Source organism: Aulonocara sp. 'chitande type north' Nkhata Bay, linkage group LG23 (genome assembly GCF_057382095.1).
Source record: "Aulonocara sp. 'chitande type north' Nkhata Bay isolate Kocher_YH1m ecotype deep benthic linkage group LG23, A_spYH_male_GT1.1, whole genome shotgun sequence".
NCBI classification, from domain to species: Eukaryota; Metazoa; Chordata; class Actinopteri; order Cichliformes; family Cichlidae; genus Aulonocara; species Aulonocara sp. 'chitande type north' Nkhata Bay.
The window spans coordinates 35,256,175-35,277,194 of NC_141365.1; the positions used below are offsets into that span (position 1 = coordinate 35,256,175).

General features: G+C 40.4%; 1 protein-coding gene across 4 annotated transcripts in view; it reads left to right on the plus strand.

Moving 5' to 3' along the window:
* zranb3 (zinc finger, RAN-binding domain containing 3) overlaps window positions 1-21,020 on the plus strand; it is a 124,962-nt gene that overhangs the window by 8,079 nt on the left and 95,863 nt on the right. For all 4 annotated transcript variants that reach the window (XM_086281697.1, XM_086281694.1, XM_086281695.1 and 1 more), the window contains exons 3-7: window positions 7,756-7,774; window positions 8,040-8,218; window positions 11,941-12,172; window positions 16,825-16,910; window positions 19,100-19,271. In XM_086281697.1, coding sequence (XP_086137823.1) covers window positions 7,756-7,774; window positions 8,040-8,218; window positions 11,941-12,172; window positions 16,825-16,910; window positions 19,100-19,271 — 688 coding nt within the window. The remainder of the gene's footprint in view (window positions 1-7,755; window positions 7,775-8,039; window positions 8,219-11,940; window positions 12,173-16,824; window positions 16,911-19,099; window positions 19,272-21,020) is intronic.

A 21,020-nucleotide genomic window follows, 5' to 3' on the forward strand; every position in this document is an offset into this window, starting at 1 on the left:
AACAACAGCATTAATTTGAGTTAAAGTGCATCCATTAAGACCTCCTGGTCGCTTTCATTAAGGTGATGAAAGGTGTTGACCGTAGCTTGAAACCAGCCATGTGCTGCAGTCTAACCTGCTCTAATTTGTCCTAAATATTATTGTAAGGAACTGCCTCTGCTTTTATTGAATAAGAAATGCTGTGCTGATGCCAGAGGAGGTCAATGCTGTATTCTTTCTCCCTGTAATGGCCCACATATAGAGTTTTGTTCTCTGAATAAATGTAGGTGCATGAGTTTAAACCATATTTACAGAACCGTAATAACTATTCCTAATATAAAGACTGTACACAGAGTGCTTTCATAAAATCATTTGGGCTAATGAGGCTTGGTGCTCGATGGATATCATTCATAGAGAGCATTTCTCTGAAACTTTAAACCCCACAACTAAATCAGCAACAGTGTATTTTATCTTATTTGAATCTACTTATTAAGAGTTTATTTTTTAGAAACTTGACTTAATAACTACACCATTTTTCATCAAACACCTACCTAAACACAACCTCCCATTCAGGCCCTTTCACAGGCTCTTTGATACTTTCATTTGGACATTTTGTTTGGCACATAGAAATAGATTTATACAGTAAGTCTGTGCCACTGGTACGCTGTAACTGCAAAACCTTTCTGCATCATCCTAGAAATGAAACTTCAGTTAACTCTGACATCGATGTCGTCAGGTGCCATTGTTTCCTCAGCACACCAGCATAAGAATAAATGCTGGTAATGGCGTCGGCCACTTATGTAGGCTGCGTAGTATTCAAATATCTAATCAGCCTGGTAACATGTTGACATGGTAGAGAATTTGTTGAAGTTCAAACCCAGCATCAGAATAGGGAAGAAAGGTCATTTAAATGTCTTTGAATGTAGAATGGCAGTTTTTCAGATGATGACAAAATGTTTTACTAGGGTTTCTGTAGAATGGTCTGAAGGAGAGGAAAAACCCAGTGAGCACCAATTCCCCAGGTGAAAAACACTTGTTGATGTCAGGGGTCAGTGTAACCCAGCCACAGGGGATACAAGCTAGTGTACTCCTAGTGTTGGTCCCAAGCCCAGATAAATGGGGAGAGTTGTGTCAGGAAGGGCATTCGGGGTTAAGGCTTTGCCAAATCAAACATACAGGTGATAAAGAATCAGATCTGTATGTTGGAACAGTCTGGGCCCAGGTTAAAAATAACTGCCTCCACTGCTACTATTGGCTGAAGAGGGGGAAGGTGTGTTAGGAGGCAGCAAGAGAGCAGTTGGATAACTCAGGTTGAGTGGTTTGGGGATAAAGTCAGAGATGGTTTGGACATGTGCAGTGAATCCATCCTTTGTTGTAGTGCTGGTTCAGGTGGTGGTGGTGTGGGGGATATTTTCTTGGCGCACTTTGGGCCCATTGAAAACAACTGACATGCTTAAGTGACACCGCCTACCCGAGAATTGTTGGTGACCATGTCCATCCCTTTACAACCACATAACCCTTTTCCACTAGTACCTTCTTGGGTTGGCATGGCTCAACATGGTTTTTAGGCTTTTCCATTAGGAGGAAGTACCTGGTACTTTTAAGGTACCTAGGATTCCATCTGAGGTGATCTGAAAATGTGACGTCAACAGACTGCATGCCATAATTGGGTAGTCAGTGCCGTCACTCAATGAGTCGTGGGAGCATCCGCTTTGCGAATATCGGCACTGCCACTTTTGAAACCTGCCAACAAGGGAAATGGCTACACAAAAAACAACACCATAGTCCCCAAGTCTGAGAGAAAGTCATACACTGAGCAGCAGGTATACCGTCGTTTCCACATCCTGCTTTGTTGTAGCGTAATGGAAAACGACCGCTATTGGTGTATCCATGATGGCTGCTTCCAGGTGCCACGTCACAAAGCTCAGATCATTTCGAACTGCTTTGTCGAACATGATGATAAGTTCATTGTACTCAAATGGCCTCCACAATTACCAAATCTCAATTCAGCAATGGATTTGAAGGAAAAGGAGACTTGCATCAAATATGTGCAGCTGACAAATCTGCAGCAGCTGTGTGATCATGTCACCATGGGCCAGGATCTCTGAGGAAAGAGATTGAGGCTCTGGAGGCAAAGGAAAGTCCAGACCGCTACTGCTACTAGCAAGGGGAGCAAATGACAACAAATTTCTTCCTGTTCAAAGGGAGTTTTTCATTCCCACTGTCACCAAATGCTTGCTCATAGTGGGTTGTCTGATAGAGGAGGTTTTCTCTGTATTATTGTAGGGTCTTTAATTTACAGTATAAAGCACCTTGAGGTAGCTGCTGATGTGATTTAGTGTTACATAAATGAAACTGAATAAAAAGGTTTCAAAGTTTAAAGTAGCGCTGCAGCAGTTCCTTTGTCATTCAGACAGGCATGGTGACGCAGCAAAGCAAACATCATTTAAACATCACAACCTTTTGTCTCCTGAATGCCTTCGCAGTTCATCATACTTACTTTTGTTTTCTAGTATGCATCAAGCTTTGCATTTGCCATAATATGACGCAGCAATTTATTAATTAGACTGTTTTTTGACACGTCTTAGCAGTAATCTAAAGGGAGTGACTGGGTCCTGTATCTCCCTTATAAATAAAAAACTAGTTTTCATATTTGCTTCCTAAGGTGCTCTAAATTCCATTTCTTCCTAATAAGGCATGAAATTTGCTATAATTTTTTTTATCAATATAATAGGATAGATTTTGTTTTGTGAAAGCAGCAGGGGATGCATTTCATTAAACAGCATGAAAAATTTCACCCACCATTAGTAACCTGTCGCCTTAATAGGTAACTTTCTATTGTTTGGACCGTATCCATCCAGGATGTAAAGAGGTTTTTATAGAAACAAAGTGCGGAGGTGGCACATCGTAAATAAATGTTCCAGCCTGCTGGGTTCAATTTGTGTATTTGAGAAAATACTTTTATTTTTTTTGAGAAACACTTAACACATTGAAACATAAACAATACGTTCACTTAATCATTTGATAACGTTTTAAGAATAAATGCGTTGTTATGGCCAAACTTACAGTGCATTCATATACTTTATGTAATGTAATAGACTCAGGAGAAGAAAAAGATTATGATTAAACATAACAAAAAAAAATGAAGTTCATAATGTAAGAGCACGCCTACACCTACAGACCATAAAAGGAACATATTATATTTAATGTGTGGCAAGAGACTGGCAGTTGCAAAGTGCAAAGTTATAAAATCGAGTACATCTTAATAAAAGTTAATGAAATTAAGTTGCACAGATTCACCTGTGACCATGTTCACCAAGTTTGAATATGTCCATAGTTTAACTTTCAAACCCAAAAGCAGCATCTGTCTTCACATGACCCGATATCAGTTTGTGAACATCATTCAGCTGTGATATTTTGTCCTGAAATGAAGAGAATGTAAATGTGTGGCAAAAGCTAGCATTGGCCATAGCACATATGTAAACATTAAAGCATCAGCAGATGAAAGTTGGCTAACTTTAGCTAGCAGTTATGAAATCAAGTCTTTTATTTATAGCGTGCGTTTAAAAGCAAGAGCTGCTCTAACCAAAGGGATTTACAGTGAGATTAGACACATGTGATTTAAAACACTATAAATAAGGAGAAAGGTGTTTATTGAAATGAGCACAATATACAGAGTCAGGAACGGCTCCATGACGATCATTAGGAGACTGAGGAGAAGAACAGAGGTTTAAAAAACATCAAGAGAGTGAAAAGTCTAATTGCGGATCCCAAACTGTTCAACAGTTTAGGGCCGAGGAATGAAAATGCTCCATCCAGTTTGGTCCTGGCGACAGCTCGTGCCGTGTTTTAAAAGCAACGACAAAACTGCCAGTACAGCACAGCCATGGGCTCGCTTCTTGGTAGCAGCAAGAAAGTTTGGCTGCTGCGTTTTTGAACAACTTCAGGCTAAAAATGGCTGACTGACTATACTTTTGATGACGGTAATTGTGCAAGTTATCTGAAATGGAAAATGCCAGTACTGATAACTGAGCTGATTTGTTTATGCATTTTAAACCTGAATCATGGATGAAACTAAGATTTCTTTCATCACTCAATAAAAGAGGACCGAGGTCATTTGATTGCGGTGGTGGGGGTGACTGCCTGGCCAAAGGTCAGACCCTCACTTTGAGTCTGGTTAGCAGAAGGAGGCTTTTTCTGCCGTGCAGGATTCTTACATCCTCAATAATAAGAATGTAGCAGCAAAACCTCTGGACATCCGGAAATGAGCAACCTTTCAATTTCAACAAGAAAATCATGTTATTTCTTCTCAAATGCTGCACAGTATTCTTTCAGTCCTTGCTGTTTTTATATGATGAACAGAAACTATTATCTGTAATCAGAGCTCCTGAAGAACGGCATCTTTAGAGGTCATTGCTGTTTTAAATGTGATTATTTTTCTGTCTGCTGCTTCTTCCTTTCTTTCTGGAAGTGGCTGAAAACAGAATATAAAAACCATAGTTCAGCAGAGGTGTAGTGATATTAAAAATCTACAATAAAAACAGCAAAACATTATGATTACTTTGGGAAACACTAGCTTTGTTTTTTTGTAATTAGATTTTTCTCCCTTGTGGGGAAAGAAGAGAACTAAAAGGGCTTTCTGACAGTTTTTTGTGAGCACAAAAAAGCCGGGAGCAAAAGCTGAACATTTCTTTGTTTAACTAAGGTTTATAATATCCTTTTTCAAGGCATAGATGCTATCAAAACATGTGAGAACCTGCTTCAACATTTCCTGCTTTGTTTTGATTCACACTATAGAGCAAGACTGCACTATGAGCCCGTAACTGTGTGCGCAATCAGAGTGATCCCATTCTGAAGCACCCTTTAAGTCAGCTTTTTATCCAGCGTCTAACCTCGTGAGCAGTTTTCTCCACTGACCAGAGAGCAGCACAGGTCCAGTCCTCAGAAGAGAGCCTTAACGGGGCTTTGGAAGATTGGGGTTACACGCCGAGCCCGCACCGTGCCTCACCGCGCAGAGGTCAAAGTCATCAAATCATCACTGCCAGCTTGGGAGGCACCGGAGCCCGTTTCCTGACACTTTGGGGCTTGTGGGTTTCAGAGATAACATTAGAAAGGTGCTGTGACGGAGAGCGTGCCGTCGTCAGGCAACAGCACTGCAGCATGCTCGCAGTCTCAAACCGTCAAGACGACACTCAGGTTATTTAAAGGAGGATGATTAATGTGTTGAGAAATGGCAAGCACCTGCCCCAGCTGCACTGCCTCTCCTGTGTGTGTGTGTGTGCGTGTGTGTGTGGGCGGCTGGATGCGCGAGCACATATACTGTATCCATATATGTGTTCGCTTCTTTTTGTTCGTGTGTGTGTCTGGTGTGTATTTTTGCATGTCTATTGTGTGCATTTTTCACAGACGCTTGGTGTGACACTGTGTGTGTGTGTGTGTGTGTGTGTGTGTGTGTGTGTGTGTGTGTGTGTGTGTGTGTGTGTGTGCATTGCGCTGACTGGGCCGGTGTGCTGGCAATTAGAAAAACCACCAGTGGCAAGGTGCACATTAATCATGTTCCTCAGCTGAAAGAGAGAAATGGGGCGGAGATGGGGAGAGGAAGAGAGGGAGGAGGAGAAAGAATAATGAGAGACGGTGTCTGAGGCATTCAGAGCCGCTCCGTCGCACTGTTTGCTCTGACATGATGTTGGAAGCATTTATGAATAGGCAAGGTCACGACAATGGGCCCAAACCCACTGGGCAGGGAGAACCAAACTTGACAAACTAATAAATGCTGTCGACAGAGTTGTCAAAGGCTATGCAATCTTTTAGTACACCTAGACTGGACTACTGTAACGCACTGTGTACTAGAGTTAGTCATCTCTAGCTAACTTATAATTCAAAGAGCCTTAGTAAGATAATTGACTGGGACAAAAAAGAGAGCTTACATTACTCCAGCATTGACAGCCTTGCATCGGCTTCCCGTGCATTACAGGACGGAGCATAAAGCAGCGCTGTTTGTGTTTAAAGCCTTAAATGGTCTTGTGTTACACTCCCTGGAGATCGTTGAAGTCTGCTTCCCCATCACTCTTCCCCACCAGGTGGTCAAAGCTTATTTCAAAAGAGAGTCGTGCCTTTGCTGGTGTTGTACCAAGACTCTGGGATGACCTCCCAAGTGACCTCAGACAAACCTCAGCTGCGACTTTCTTTATGACCTTTTTTTTTGCTGATCTCTGCAATAGGTTGTTTCTTTGATATTTATGTATGTAATGTGAATGTGTGTCATTTGAATTTTAGGATTTTACAAATGTCCTAAATAAATAAAATCTACTTACTAACTCTTCAACTCATTATTTTTTCCATTTAGTCATCAGAATTGATGTGACAGTAAATATCAACTAATCCCAGCTAACCACATCAGGGGTAATAATGACCGATTACAGGTATTTGGCAGATATATCTGTTAATCCATAACATAGTTCGGTTGCTAAACAATGTCATATGAGAGAGCCACGTTAGGTGAGCGTTCATAGGTTCAGTCATGGCTCATCTCCCCCTCCATAAAAAGCTTGGATTTCAGATGTAAACAACATTAGGACCCTAATGATAAGCAACCAGTAAATCAGCTATTTTTGATTGATAATTAAATGATTAATTCATTGTCATAGCAGCTGCCCATTTTCCGTAGACTGACTAATGGGATTAATTGATTATTTTTTTCAGCTCTTGTTAGTCATAATGCTGCATTCTCCCCGAGAATGTACCGAGCCAAAAGCTCTTCCATGATTGTAGTGTAACACTCATGTTTGGAAAAGAAGTATAATTTTTTTAAATGCATTTAAATGTTAACGGTTACATTTTAAAGCTTTCCTCTTACATTGCACTTATTTTCACGCACACTGTGTGAGTTCTACACTGTAAAGTAGATGGCAAAAATATAGGAATGAATCACGTATGTTGTATTTGTGCTACAGTAATAATGTGCCCGTATTCGTCGGGGACTTTGCCATATATTGTTGGGGGCGGGTGTATATCTATTATTTATATACTTACAGTATAGAGCTTGCTTCTTCTCCTTTGGGGTATGCTCCATGACTCATTTTCCTCTTCAAGTCAACTCTTCAACCAATCAGAATTCTACTTACGTGTATCGTCATATCCGTTGGCTTTTTGAAGGACTGTTGGTTGAATTCCCACAGTCCCTGTCCCCGCATAGCCAAAGAGTTAGACAAACAGGCACCAATGCGGGACCATAAATCCCAAATAACACTACTCAATAGAAATAAAAATGCTCAAGTTCTCCCCAATGAATTGACCTGAATTAAATTTGTTGCTGCCTACGAGACAGAGAGTGAAACACCGGCTTCTACAGCAGTCAGCGAGGGTTTTTTTTTTTTGTTGTTTTTAGGAACTGAATGAACCCAAATACATAAACATTGTGGTCTGCAAAGGTACTCTGCTGCATTAGATGCAGTATCTCAAACTCGACAGAAACAACAACATAAATATTGAATAGCAAGAAGTCCTGCAGACGTACATTAGTAGTTTTAGTTTTGTTGTATGTCCAGAAATCCTTGCTGTTGGTTTATGTTAACTTTTACTTTGTGTACATGACCCACAAAAGTCTGAGACGTTGGGGTGTGACTGCAGGTTATTAAGGCTTCTGTAATGATTCTCTCTAGTTGGAGGACCTGATGTCTTTATATGTAAACTATAACGTCTGTCATATATAGAAGCCATTACCTTCTCTACAAAGTGTGAAACCTGTCTGATAAAGTTTTTCCTTTTGTTTTACAGATGTATGATTGCCGATGAGGTAAGCACACACAACGCTGGCTCAGGAAATCTATTTTCCAAAAAAAAGAACCTGAGAGTTTGCTGCATGCCTTCCAAATTAATTTGTCAGCCCTCTGCTGCACTCCCACGTGCTTAATCGGTTTTGACACTAGAATCATTCTGAGACCTTATTACTCTTGGGCCTCACATCAGCTCAGCCGTCATATGCAATTTGCCACAGAGTCAGTGCACAATTGACTTGTTTTTCTCCCCATTCGCCATGTGTTGTTGTTTGGTGGGCCCAGATGGGTCTCGGGAAGACCGTGCAGGCCATCGCAGTGGCGTACACCTTCAGGCAGGAGTGGCCCCTCCTGGTGGTGGTGCCCTCGTCCCTCAAGTACCCCTGGATCGAAGAGCTGGAGAGGTGGATCCCCGAGCTGCAGCCTGGAGACATCAATTTGGTGGAGAACAAGAGCCACACCATGTAGGTCATCGCACCACATTACCCCGTTTGACCTTCATCCCTAAAAATCACCTCCATACTCATGTCAGCCTCTTAGTGTCTGGTTTTACTGGGACTAAATTTTGGTTTTGACTCTTCTGACGTTCTTAAAGCTGGTTTGACTGTTTTATTAAACTAAAGCTCTAAACACAATAGCTGCTTGTTTACATTTAACAGCAAAACTAGAAATCAAATTGAGTTTCTGTCTATTTTTGGTCTCCACCACATCCTGAAGGCTGATCTCTCTCTCTTAATTCTTAAATGCTCCCAACTGTTCACAAATAGCGCTCAACAGGTGGAGCAGGTCCTTATTAAAATGTATTTTTAAGATCAAGTTGAATGATCTCCTAAATATAGAATAAGCAATTTGTTCTACTCCAAATCAAAGGCTAATATTGTCACAATGACAAAGACTACAGTAGCTTAACGGCTTATTATTAAAGCAGCGGTTTGTAGCATCAAACTGCACATTACTGCTGCCGTGGTTGTGAAATTCTGGATAGATGGTGAATTATTAATTTTTTGTTTGTTTTGTGGTGTGACTTAGCATGCACATTATTCGATGCTGTCTCGTTTACAGAGCGTTGCAGAAGGGAAGCTCGATACTGGCTTAAAAATCACATAAAGGTACTTAAAGGTACTGTTTTTGAACCCTGTAACGCCAAGTGTATCATATTTGATACATGAGAATTTGTGAGTTCTTGACTTCAACACCATCAGTGTGAGTTTTGTTTGTTTTTTTTAAATTAAATTGCACAATACATTTATAAGCAAACATCACGCTTGACTGGTTAAATATATTGACTCAATACACCATGCTGTGGCACAAAGTGGTACTGCATGAAGGTACGGCCTGACTTTAGTTCAGCTTCAGCTGATAATCCTTTGATAGAACATACACAGGAATTTTGGGCAGCTGTTTCCTTCCTTTTTTAACACATGTAAGTAACTCTAAAAGAAAGACTTGTAGTTTGATTTTATAGAATATAATTTATTATCAATTCTCTGGTTTCAAACCCCCCAAAAAAAGAATGTCTGCTGCTAATACATTTAATGGTAAACTAATCATGTTTCCACCGATAACTTTGGTTTTCCTGTGTAGAAGCTCACTCAGGGTCTCTTCAGTACTCATAATATCCATGCAAAATATTGTGCGAGTGGACGGCGGCAGCCATTACTTGAATTTAAAGCGTCGTTGCCCTTACAGTAAGCTGCACAGCAGCATCTAACATCTCTTGTTACGACTTCTTCTCTCCGGCCCTCTGCTAATCATTTACTCTAAAAAGACGTAATAAAAGCGCGAACGTTCACGGTCACACTGTGTGAAGCGGAGGCAGCGTGATAGACGGCAAAGCTGGGCACGATAAATTAATCTCAAAGTGTCCCCTGGTGTCAAGAGCCAGCAGGGGCCGATGTTTGACAGCACTGACAGACAAATCATGTCAAGGCGACGTCTGCGATATTGAACAAGAGCTGAATTTATTTTATTTATTTATTTTTTCCCACGCAGGAAGGAAAAATGCTGGTGCTGGAACGTGCTTCATTTTGTTTGCACTGATTCAGGTTTCTGTATTGTGGATTAATGTTGCATATAAGCTTAGAAAACATCTACTTTTTCATCTTCTCAACTTTCCCCTAGTTTTTTTTTCTTTCTAATTTTTGAATGACATAAACTTTCTATAGTTGTGACTTGGATTAGATGGGGGGGACACTCCCAGCATCACAGATGAGGTGCAAAGAGGTTGTGAAAGCCTTCTGGGGAAAACGTGTCCTTGAACTGGATGTGTTAATGACTGAACGAGGAGGCAAGAAAAAATTATGCAGCACCTCCTCTCGGTATTTTGACTCACTTGTGCCTTTGTAGAACATGAATGGCACCTTAGGTTTATTTCAGCTTGGAAATGTGTGTCTGTGAGCGCCTGCGTGTGTGGCGAAGTCAAAGAATTAAAGCTTGACAGATGCTGGAAATGTTTTTGATTTCTCAGAGATCATTATTGAGTTTCATGCAGCTGAATGTCGCCTGTGTGTTTGTTTGTTTGTTTATCTGTGCCTGTGTACCCGTGTCAGAGCTGCACATACCATAGCTGAAAAATATAGAAATTGCTATGAAGCCGTAAAAAAGGAGACGGATGAAAGGTTTGTGTGTGTGTGTGTGTGTGTGTAAAGTGTAAAGTGAGCTTGTTAGTCCCCATAGGGAAATAGTTCCTCTGCATTTAACCCATTCACCCAGTGAAGCAGTGGGCAGCCACCAGTGCAGCGCCCGGGGAGCAATGTGAAGGGACGGTACCTTGCTCAGGGGTACCTCAGGGTAGCCGTTCAGTGGAGTCGAACCCCCGACCTTCCGATCATGGGGCCACCACTCTACCTACTGAGCTATCCCTGCCCCCTGTGTGTGTGTGTGTGTGTGTGTGTGTGTGTGTGTGTGTCTTGACACGTATTTAAGTCCATAGGCTCTTTTAAACAGCTTGGTTTGCTTTACCTTAAGGGCTCAGTTGCCAAGTCAATAACACCCGAACATTTAAGCAGGTGTCGAGTATGTATACAATCCTGACTGTAAGCTGTAAACTACACGTTTACTACTTTTAAAGGGGGCTTCTTCAAAAGCTACAGTGATATACTCATCGCCAACAAACTCCATGAAAATCACCCATAAATTGGCACTAGATAAATAAATTAATACTCTAAGTACTGTTGGTGTACCCAAGGTCAAAAACATCATATTTTATTTGTACCATACAGCTAAAAACAATGAGTGACACGTGTGTTTTTTACACACATTATATTGTGGCTAAACAGTTGCAAAACTTTAAAGCCTTAAAAAACTACGTGTCTGTTATTTTTCATTGTAGAATTACTTTCACTTATGGATGCAGTAGGTTTGAGAGGAAGGCTCAGAAATCATATCTAATCCATACAGAAATACTCTTGACAGGTGCTACAACACCTTTGATTTAAACCTGTCGTGCTAATAATTGGACACAATCTTATATATAACACTTAAGTAAAATATTTGGATACTAATCCTCAAATGTTTGACGCTCCAATATAAATGCTAAATGTATCTTTGGCTCTTACTTTGTAGCTCTTTCATTTGAAGCTACTTGAGGAAATCTTTAACTAAATACAATTTAGATCATGTGGCCCAAGCTTAACGTCTAAAGCTTTCATTAGCTTTTAGAGGCTACAATGTACAGTCAGTTGTTAGTTAGCCTTTAGCCCCTCCACATATACAAAAAGTCAGTTACTAAGATTTTGGAGCATTTTCTTTAAATAAACTTTTTTTATAAAAAACATTTTTTAAAAAGGATAAATTCTGGGCTATTTCTAAGCAATGAGATGGTATAACAGACTGTTGGTTTTGGTCTTTTTATGAGGCTTATTGTCAATAAAACAGTTACACAGCAATCATTGAAAAAGCACAAACAGCAAGCACAGAGTTACTAGTTTCACTGTAACCATAGAAACCTGATAATATTCTTGTTTCTTGTGTCACAATCGCAGGTAGTTTACAGATACACATTGTAATAAACACATTATTCATTTTGAATCTAAAGTTCACTGGTTTTACCCGTTTTACTTTGGCTATTGTTAGCTATCTCTGTCTCCCATTATTGTATTGGTTTCACACTACTGGTTTAACAAAAACCATTAAAAGAAGTGACTCTTTTTATTGGTCTTTTATGTGTATGCTGTTATCCTTTCAGTGGCATTGGTAGCAGTAAAGTGACGGTCCTGGGCTATGGCCTACTCACCACAGATGCACGCCCCCTGGTGGAGGCACTGAGCGGGCAAAGGTTTGCCGTGGTGGTGGTGGACGAGTCGCATTATCTCAAATCCAGGAACGCAGCGCGGACGAAGATTCTCGTTCCTCTCATTCAGAGCGCCAAGCGCGCCATCCTGCTCACCGGTACCCCTGCTCTGGGTCGACCTGAGGAGGTAATAAAACTTGATTAAATGGTAATTTAATGACGCCTCAGGGGGAAAGGATACAAATTTAACTGGAGTAAGCTGTTTTGTTTTCTCACCAAATGACACGGCAGATTCAAAGTTCCTTCAAACCCTGCTTTGAATTTTTAATGAAAAATTAAACACAGAGCTGAAGAGGAGGGAGCAGTGTGGCTAAATAGAGAAGGCTGCATTCGGTAGATTTGGAACAGATGGATTTTTATAAAGGAATCCTGAGCCCACACTTGTGAGGAGAGATTAGCAGGCCAGCTCGGGGCTCAGCTCTAGCTGCTCACAAAGGTGCTCCACTGTGCAGCGCAGGTAGATCGCCATGGTAACTTGCTCTAGAGCAGGCTACGCTCGGATCCGACATTCAAAAAGCCAATTAACTCTCTCCGGCGTCACTTATCCTCCAGGATCCCGTGGTCTTATTTCAATAACCTTTGTTGCAAAAACTTCATTTACAAAGCCCGATATGAAGAGACACTGCACCGCAATAAATGAGACAAGTAATAAAAAGAAACGCACAGGAGGAGGGGGGGACTATTGAATTTCAAGACAATAAGAAGGGCTGTTCACAGGACAATGGTGTTTGGAGAGCGGCTGAGCCAATCCCCTCTCCATAATGATTTATTATATCGTTTTTATATATGTTATATTGAAGCTGTAGATTACAGCCATATTCCATCACTGCAGCTAAGGAAGATGAAGAAGACGTCGTGAATAGAAAATCCTTTCACCGTCTCAATGTGAAGAGACAATACAGTATCAATAACAAACACCGTGTGCCCGCTGTACTCCGATACAGCTGTGTGTTTAGGCATTTTAAACTTCCCACAATTCTTCCAGTCATCTTCTGCAGCTTCGGGAGCAGAGTAACTCTTAGCTTTTACTGTGTTTGTGTTGCTTAAATAGTCATGATGTTGGCTTAATGAATAATTGATGAAAGTTCATGTGTTTATTAGCTAATTCTCATCATCTTCTGTAAAGATTTTACCCCTTTTTTCCTTCCTTTTTGCAATTTCAGTGCAACATTTAAGAATAATTTGTTTTAGCACACCATACAGAACAGCCTAATTGTGATAGCTGTTTCCTTCAGTGCACACACAACCACACGCACCCACCCACGCACATACACAGAGGCCCCATAATTATTCGTAACCTGCGGTGTATCTTATTTAAGTTTTTTTTTCCCCACCCGAATGTCTGTGCTGCATATTAAAAACATTACAACTTTATTTATTAAGGTCTTTTCTTCTAAACAGGTTTCCAAAGTGCTCTGCACATTTATGTAAAGGATATGTTAAATAACACCACAGTGGAGAAACTAAGAAGAGGCACCGCCTAAGACCCGAGCTCTTTCATGGCATGCATTTTTAATTTTTCTTTGCTATTTGGGCTGATTGGGACCTAAATAATGTAAAAACAAAGAATTACCAGATTTTTTTTAACCTAATTTTTGTTTTTGAGAAAGATGAGATCCACATATGAGGACATTTGTTTCAAATTTTGATAGAACAGTGGCAGCATAATGTCCTCTTGAGTGCATATCAGGCCCTTGTAGAGAAAAATTAAGTATTTTGGTCTAGACGTCCCAAAATGTGATGTCCACATATGTGGACACCAGGTCCTAGGAGGTTAAAGACCCAGAAAAACATCTGTCTGTAAAATTGAAAAAAATCAATGATGAAGAGTATATTAAACATTCAGAGACACTATTTATACAGTTCAAATTTAAAAAATAAAAAGATAATCTGCTTTGCTGGGAGTGTGTGTGTTGGTCTCTGCCTATTGGTGCAGTTTAATTTCTGACATCACTATGTTCCAGCTGAGCCACACCCACCCACCTCAAACCAAACAGGAGACGGTCAGAAATTGAAACCTCTACCCAACTTTAAAAAAAACCCAAACTGCTCCATCTTCAACATAAATAATGTATTGCATCATATTAGTATTTTTTTAGTTAATATTTTATTAGTAATTATCAGTTAAAGTCCCCAAATTTGTTACATTGACTTGTTATTGCTAAGACTTGCTTACTCCACATTGTATGTTTTTAAAAACATAATAAATATGTGTTTTTATGTTTTAAAAGGAAAAGAAATGTTAGTATCACGGGGGACTATTTTCAGCTGTGGATTAATACACATTTGACTCAATTACAGTGTGTGTGTGTGTGTGTGTGTGTGTGTGTGTTTACACTAATGAAGGAACATGTTCGCTTACTGATGCTGATATTAGATTTTGAACAACAAAAGAGGTCGATCTCTGTGGTTCAAAGAGTGACATGTCAGCATACACACACACACACACACACACACACACACACACACACGTACGTTAGTAGAATCAATTCATTGCTTATTTTTCATTTGATGTGTTGAAGAAATAATATAAAAGATTACCAACATTATTTCTAATAAATTCCTATCAAAGAGGCTTCATATATAAATATTTAGCAGTTCATATATAGAAGCTTCATTATCAGTGAGCTAATAATCAACCTCCTGACTAATATATGCTAAACTAATATATGCTAAACTATTTATGCGGGACTCTGCTTGGCTCGCACTGTCATCTAACTGCCACGTTGCTTTGAGGGAAACTTAATTATTGTCTAGACCCGATCATGATAATTAACTGATGAAATTCAGGCGGATAATTAATTCCAAAACGAAGTAAAGTTAGTACTCGCAAGTAATCTCGAGAAGGTGTATCATCGAAAAAGTGCACGCGCATGTGTGTTATAGACTTCGGCGTGTGTGTGCGTGACACATGCTATCCTGTCTTTGCCATTGCCCGCCTGCAGTGGTGAGGTTAGTTTTTAGATATCATCTCTCCTTCCTTCTCCCTGCCACTAGAATCTGAAACTGAATATAACATTTTATCATCCACAGCATAAACCTGATAAGCCCTGTCCCTGCCTCTGTGCCAGTCTCCTCACTGCCATCATTACTCACTGTGGCTCTGACATCGAGTTAGCACACAGCTCAGGGCATGCTGCACCGTTCATGATGTGCCCTCATTCCTCCCACCTATTATATCAGTGGCGTGAGGGGGGATGCAAAGCTCCCGGTGAACAAGTGCTGAATTTAGAATAAGGCTTGTCAGTGTAGCTGCTGACGATTAACTGTCATTACTTGAGAAATTGCTGCATATACTGGAAAACTGACAGGGATGGTGTGCATTCAAACAGCAGCCTTGATGTTTGCACACACACTTACACATACACATCACGTGAATATTCTGTGAGCTTTGTTGCAACCTGTGATATAAACACGCTCTTTACCTGCAGTCACATACGTCCACTGAAGACAGACAGCAGCAGCTTGTCTTTTGTCTTGCGACATCAAGCAAAGCAAAGATCTTTTGAAAATCTTTATGCCAGGAGCTGTTTAATTGGAGTAAGTCGACTGTGTCCACATCCTTAAAATTTCAATTCCGTTTCATTTTCTTCACCTTGTTAGACTGCACAGCGGTTTGACCTGGTTAATTGGTGCTGACACAAATAACCACACAGTTGCACAACGCAGCGCTGGTAAACTAGGCGAAGGACAGCAGGACCTTGGGTAAGCTACAGAGAAGATGTACTTCATGACAGTAGACTAATCATGAGCTCTGGTAAGGTCTCTGTTTAAAGCTAAAAAAAGCTCATGCTACTTTGTGCAAAAGCGAAAAGGTGGGAACTAAAACAGCCAGCAGTTTCAAGGATACATACATGCTAAATCAGGGGACTTTGTTTGCTTTACTTTTCTTTATAAGAGTTAAAAGTTAGACCCGGCAGCTGGTCACCTTGCTTAACTACTAATGTCAGTTAAATAGTACTACAGTCGAGCTTGTTAACACTAGCTAGCATTATTCTTCATAAGCTACTGGTCATTTTCATAGACTATGTAAAAGAAGTGGATGCAGGATCTGTGTCTACATGTGTCCTACATTTGCATTCTTTGTAATGGCCAGCAGGAGGCAGTTCTACTGGCTCCTAAACAGTCTGAGGTTTTAGAAGTCTATGGGAAAGCTATGTTACTTTTCCCTTTGTTTATAATCTCCGTTAGCATTTTCCTAAGTAGTGTATAATCTCAATCACTAGTTTCAAGTCTTCTTTAAAACATCAGTGTTCATTTTCGTAAATTATAGTCCCATGTAGGAGAAAATAGAGCATAAAGCAAGTCGCTAGGATGCAGTGCCCTTGGATTCTCAGCTACATCCACTCCTTCTCTTTTGACATCTGGTTTAAAAAAAACAAAAAACAACACATCAGAAGCCAAATGCTCAACTCAAGACTTCAAAAACCAATATCACAACAGTTACATCTACTTTTATAGATTCCATAGTCACATCAGTGTAGCTGTACTAAAACCCCCATTTTTATGCTTCATTTCTTTAAATAAAAAGATAAAGATTGTTAGAAAGAAACTGTATGATAAGATAAACTATGCAAGCAATGAGAAGATCATTGGCGTTATAGAGATTCGTTCAGAAATCAGACAGTGAGATATCACACACTCTCTTCAGTTTGCTTCAGTTCTCTATCTCTTTCCCCCATACAGACATAAACACTCTCACAGATATTTCTATGAATTAATCCATGGTTTTATTAAAAATTGTAGTTAAGGCTCCTTACCTGTCTGTGTATTTTACAGCTATTCATGCAAATTGACGCCCTTTATCCCAAGAGGTTCGGAACCTGGACTGACTATGCCAAAAAATACTGCAATGCCCATTACAGGTGACATTTTTCTAAATTTCTGCATATTTTATTGTTGTTCCTATTAACATGAACCGCAATGCTAGTTTACATTTTATATAACTGTATTTGTGTGTTATGTCAGCATTTTTGTTATTCAAATGCACTTTGTTTATATCGTCCAGAGTATTACCCAAGAACATGATATTAATAGTACCTAGAGCTAGGAGAGTGTTAGCTTAGCCAAGCATAAAGACAGGAAGCTAGAGTAAATAGATAGCTCCTAGCTTTCTCTTCACAGCATACACTCCACAACAATTTTAATATTGAAATTGGGAAGCATTATTGTCGTATTGATTTGCCTGTTTTAACCTAGTATTACTCCGCATGGTATCACGCACATTTCTATGCCTCGACAGCTAGGGATAGAAGCGTTAGCGACGCTGAAAGCTATATTTATGTTCAATTTAAGTAGAACTGCCACATCTTCCATACCACACAGTGAAAATGAGACACACATATAGCATATCTCTAACCTTTTGTAGAATTGAGGTTGTGTGGTGTATCTGAAAACATATGTACAACAGAAAAATTAAAACTTATTCAGGTACAGGGTTTTGGGTCTTGATCTCTCTGCAGCTCCTTAAAAGGATATTTCAAATTTGACGTTTACTCAGACAGGATGAGCTGATCAGGTTTTGGAGATGGGTGGTCATAAAAGTCTCTGTGACCTTTTTAACCATTTTTGTGACCTGCCAGGAAATTTCACACGCATAGCATAGTGAAGTAGTGCTATTTAAACCACGTGCACAGTGAATTTGTGATATTCAGGGCTACCATTTCTTTGGCCATTATTCAACACTATTATTCAGGAACAGAAGGGACGATTGTGAGCACGTTTTATGTTGGGTCAGAAACCAGAAACTGAATTTGTGGCACTAATCTTTAAAAAATCTTTAATTAAATTCCTTAAATCAAAGTCTTTGCTTTATTTAGTTTGGACAGGCGTAGAAATGAAGTGCAACCTGATTGATGGTGGAGGCATACAACTCATTTACGGTGGTAACTGTACATTGATGAAAATTGATTGACACAAATCAGATGTTATTGAATCCGCACCTTTTGAACCTATCTTACTGTGCCTGCATTTAAGTCCACTATCACCAGATTGAAGTGTACTCATTCACTGTTTATCTGCAGTTCTGTGGAATTAGCACAGTTTCAGTCCTTCTCACCTACCATTTAATTGTGTCTGCTGGGATAAGCCGGCCTATACCTGAGCCTGGATTGGTGGTGCTGCTGAGTTGATGGTTTGTTGTCAAAGCCAGACTGCAACTGAAGCCAAGCGCTAAATGCCAACTGGCTGCCAGTTTACAGTGATGATTGGTTACATGTGTGAACAAACACATCAAATGCATTGTTTTGGATGTCCATGAAAGTCAGCAGCTCGGTCAGGGAATGGCTTGGCGCCATTAAATATAATGCTTTGTGTCTAAGAGCGCTTGGTGTGGCTGGGGAATGCCTTTCTAAGTCACACGTATGCACTCTCTCACGCACACTCAGAGGAGTGCAAGGCGGTGCCATCTGAGTGCAATCTTCCCTTCTTGTTTCTTACATAAAGTTGAGGTTGCTGTGGGAAACGGCAGCAGCAGAGGTGAAAGGAAAAACAGCACTGCAGCTGGAGAGATGCTGGTTCAAATCTGCACACAAGGGGGAAACATTATTTTAGAAAGAATGAGTTAGTTTCCCATCCTACACCAATTACAGCTTTAAACAGAGAAGTGTGAAACAGCCAATTTTGGCAGTGCCTTGTTAAGTTTGTCCACACTTCCAGCCAATATGGCAGATAACCAGCCATTGTGTGGGGGGCCAGTTCTATTCTAAAAGTCCATTTGGCTGATGAATTGTGAAAGTTGCCCGTGAGTTTTGGAATAAACCTGCTGCTGTGGCCATTAGGCAAAATAGTTTCCTGCTTTGCAAAGTGCCCTTAAGCAAAAAGGCAAAAAAGAAGATTCCCCAACTGCTCCAACAGAGCTGCTTAACAGTAAACGATGGAAGGCTGTTCTAGTGCTGGGCAGCTCCCAGGTGGGAATGTTTAAATGTTTAACTATTCCTTCAAGGCACTGCTGCAAGTAAATAAGTGTGGTTTCTTGGGAAGTGCATCTCAGTTAGAGGTGTGTGTATAAAAAAGTTAGCAGGCACAACTTCATCACTTATTTATTCTCTCACAGGTATTTTGGGCCTCGCAGGCAGTGGGACTGTCGCGGGGCGTCCAACTTGGAGGAGCTGCACCAGCGGCTGAGTCAGATCATGATCCGTCGTCTCAAAGCTGATGTGCTCAGTCAGCTGCCCCCCAAAATCCGCCAACGTATCCCCTTTGACCTGCCCAAGGAAGCTGCAAAGGTAGACGTGGGTGACGCACGTCACATGTGAAGACAAGTAATATGTATTTGTGTAGTTTCTGTAGTATATTTGGACTACAGATGAATCATGAACTGGTTGTTTGGTCAGCTGATAATAATCTGTGCATTCTATTTTGTAAGATAAAAGAAAAAAGAGTGCCTGTTAAGTTGGACAGTTTCCAGATTTTTTTAAAAGTGGAGTTATTATTTATTTTAAATGTTCTGATTTAATTGATCTATTGTGACAACTTCTCAAAATTCTCAACACCTCTGAGTCATTGGAACGCTCAGTGCAAGTCTTGACATCTCCCGTCTGACTCGTGGACCTCGTTGCTTTTGAAGGACGTTTTTTTTAGAATATAAATTTATGTCAAACATTATGTCTTTGTTTCTGTAACCACGCAGCAACATGTCGCTGGCAGCTCCATTCACGTTATCTAATTCTTTCAGCTACTGACAAAGCTAAATCAGTCCTGTTTTCAGAGCTCTGCGGTGTCAAGGTCTGCTTGTATCCTTTTGTATAAAACTCGCCCACAATCGGCAGAGCAGAAGCGAGTTTGGCGAATCCAACTCGAAGAGGGTCATGTGAGAAAACCTCTGAAAAAAGTGTGAGAGATTTCTGCTGAATAAAAACAAATATTTTCACATGTGTTTATTATAGCAAACGGAATATTTGCAAGTTTATGGTTTTACAAAACCAGCATGTAGATGAGGTCACTTTGTGCAATTTCCTGATATTTTATAGACAAACAATGAACCGATTAACTAATAATTAAGCACAGTTCCTCAGTTAATCAGTCTCCTTTGGCCTCACTGTGAGGAGCTGTGCTGCTGCACTTGGTTCAGTCACCTGGTTATTTCTTTCTCAGAGAAAAATGCCTGTTACTCCTTTAAGATTAAATAACTCTCTGTTAGTCTAAGCTTAGCAGTGAGGTCTCTGTGTGCTTGCTATTTTTCCTCCATCATATAGAAGATACCAGGGTATTTGTAGAGTAAATGTCATGTTTTGTGTGTAGGTGTTTGGATCTCTTTTAGCTTCCCCAAAGTTGTAGTTGCGGTTTCTGCCTCCCACGCTGCACTGGATCCATGTGAATGTACACGTGAATGCCAATATGGCTTTGGCCCGGCTTGTGCGCAAATTAGTGTGTCTCCTCTGCTCTATGCATAGGTCACTGAGGTCAAGGATTACCAGTAGTTAGTTTCCAACTGGAAGCACCCACAGCAGCACACACTCAGAAACATCCACTGAGAGGCTTTTGTTACATTTTCTATCATTCAGTTTGTTTTCAGAAAAGCTGGAAGGCTGTATAAAATGAAAGCATAATCACCTGATTTGAAATCCATCTAAAATCTGTATTTATTTGGAAATAACACAAAAACAACATATCAGATGTTGAAGCTTCTTCGTCTTCTTCTCTTGCCTTCTCCCTTTAGGGCTTGCCAAAGCAGATCGTCTGCCTCCATATCATCCTATCCCTGCTATTGTCCTCTGTTAACCAAACCCTCTGCATACGCCCCTTCACTGCATCCACTCTGAGGTCTTCCTCCTGCCTGGTCCAAAATGCTCATACTGAGCTGTCCCTCTGATGCACTCCAAAACCTAACATCTTCAACTCTGCCACTTCCAGCTCAGCCATTGCATTACATCACTACCAACTTCACACTTCCATTTTAGATACTCAACAAAACCTAAACCCGAGTAAATGACATCATCGTGATGTTTATCAACTTCCTCTGTTAGGCTAGGCTT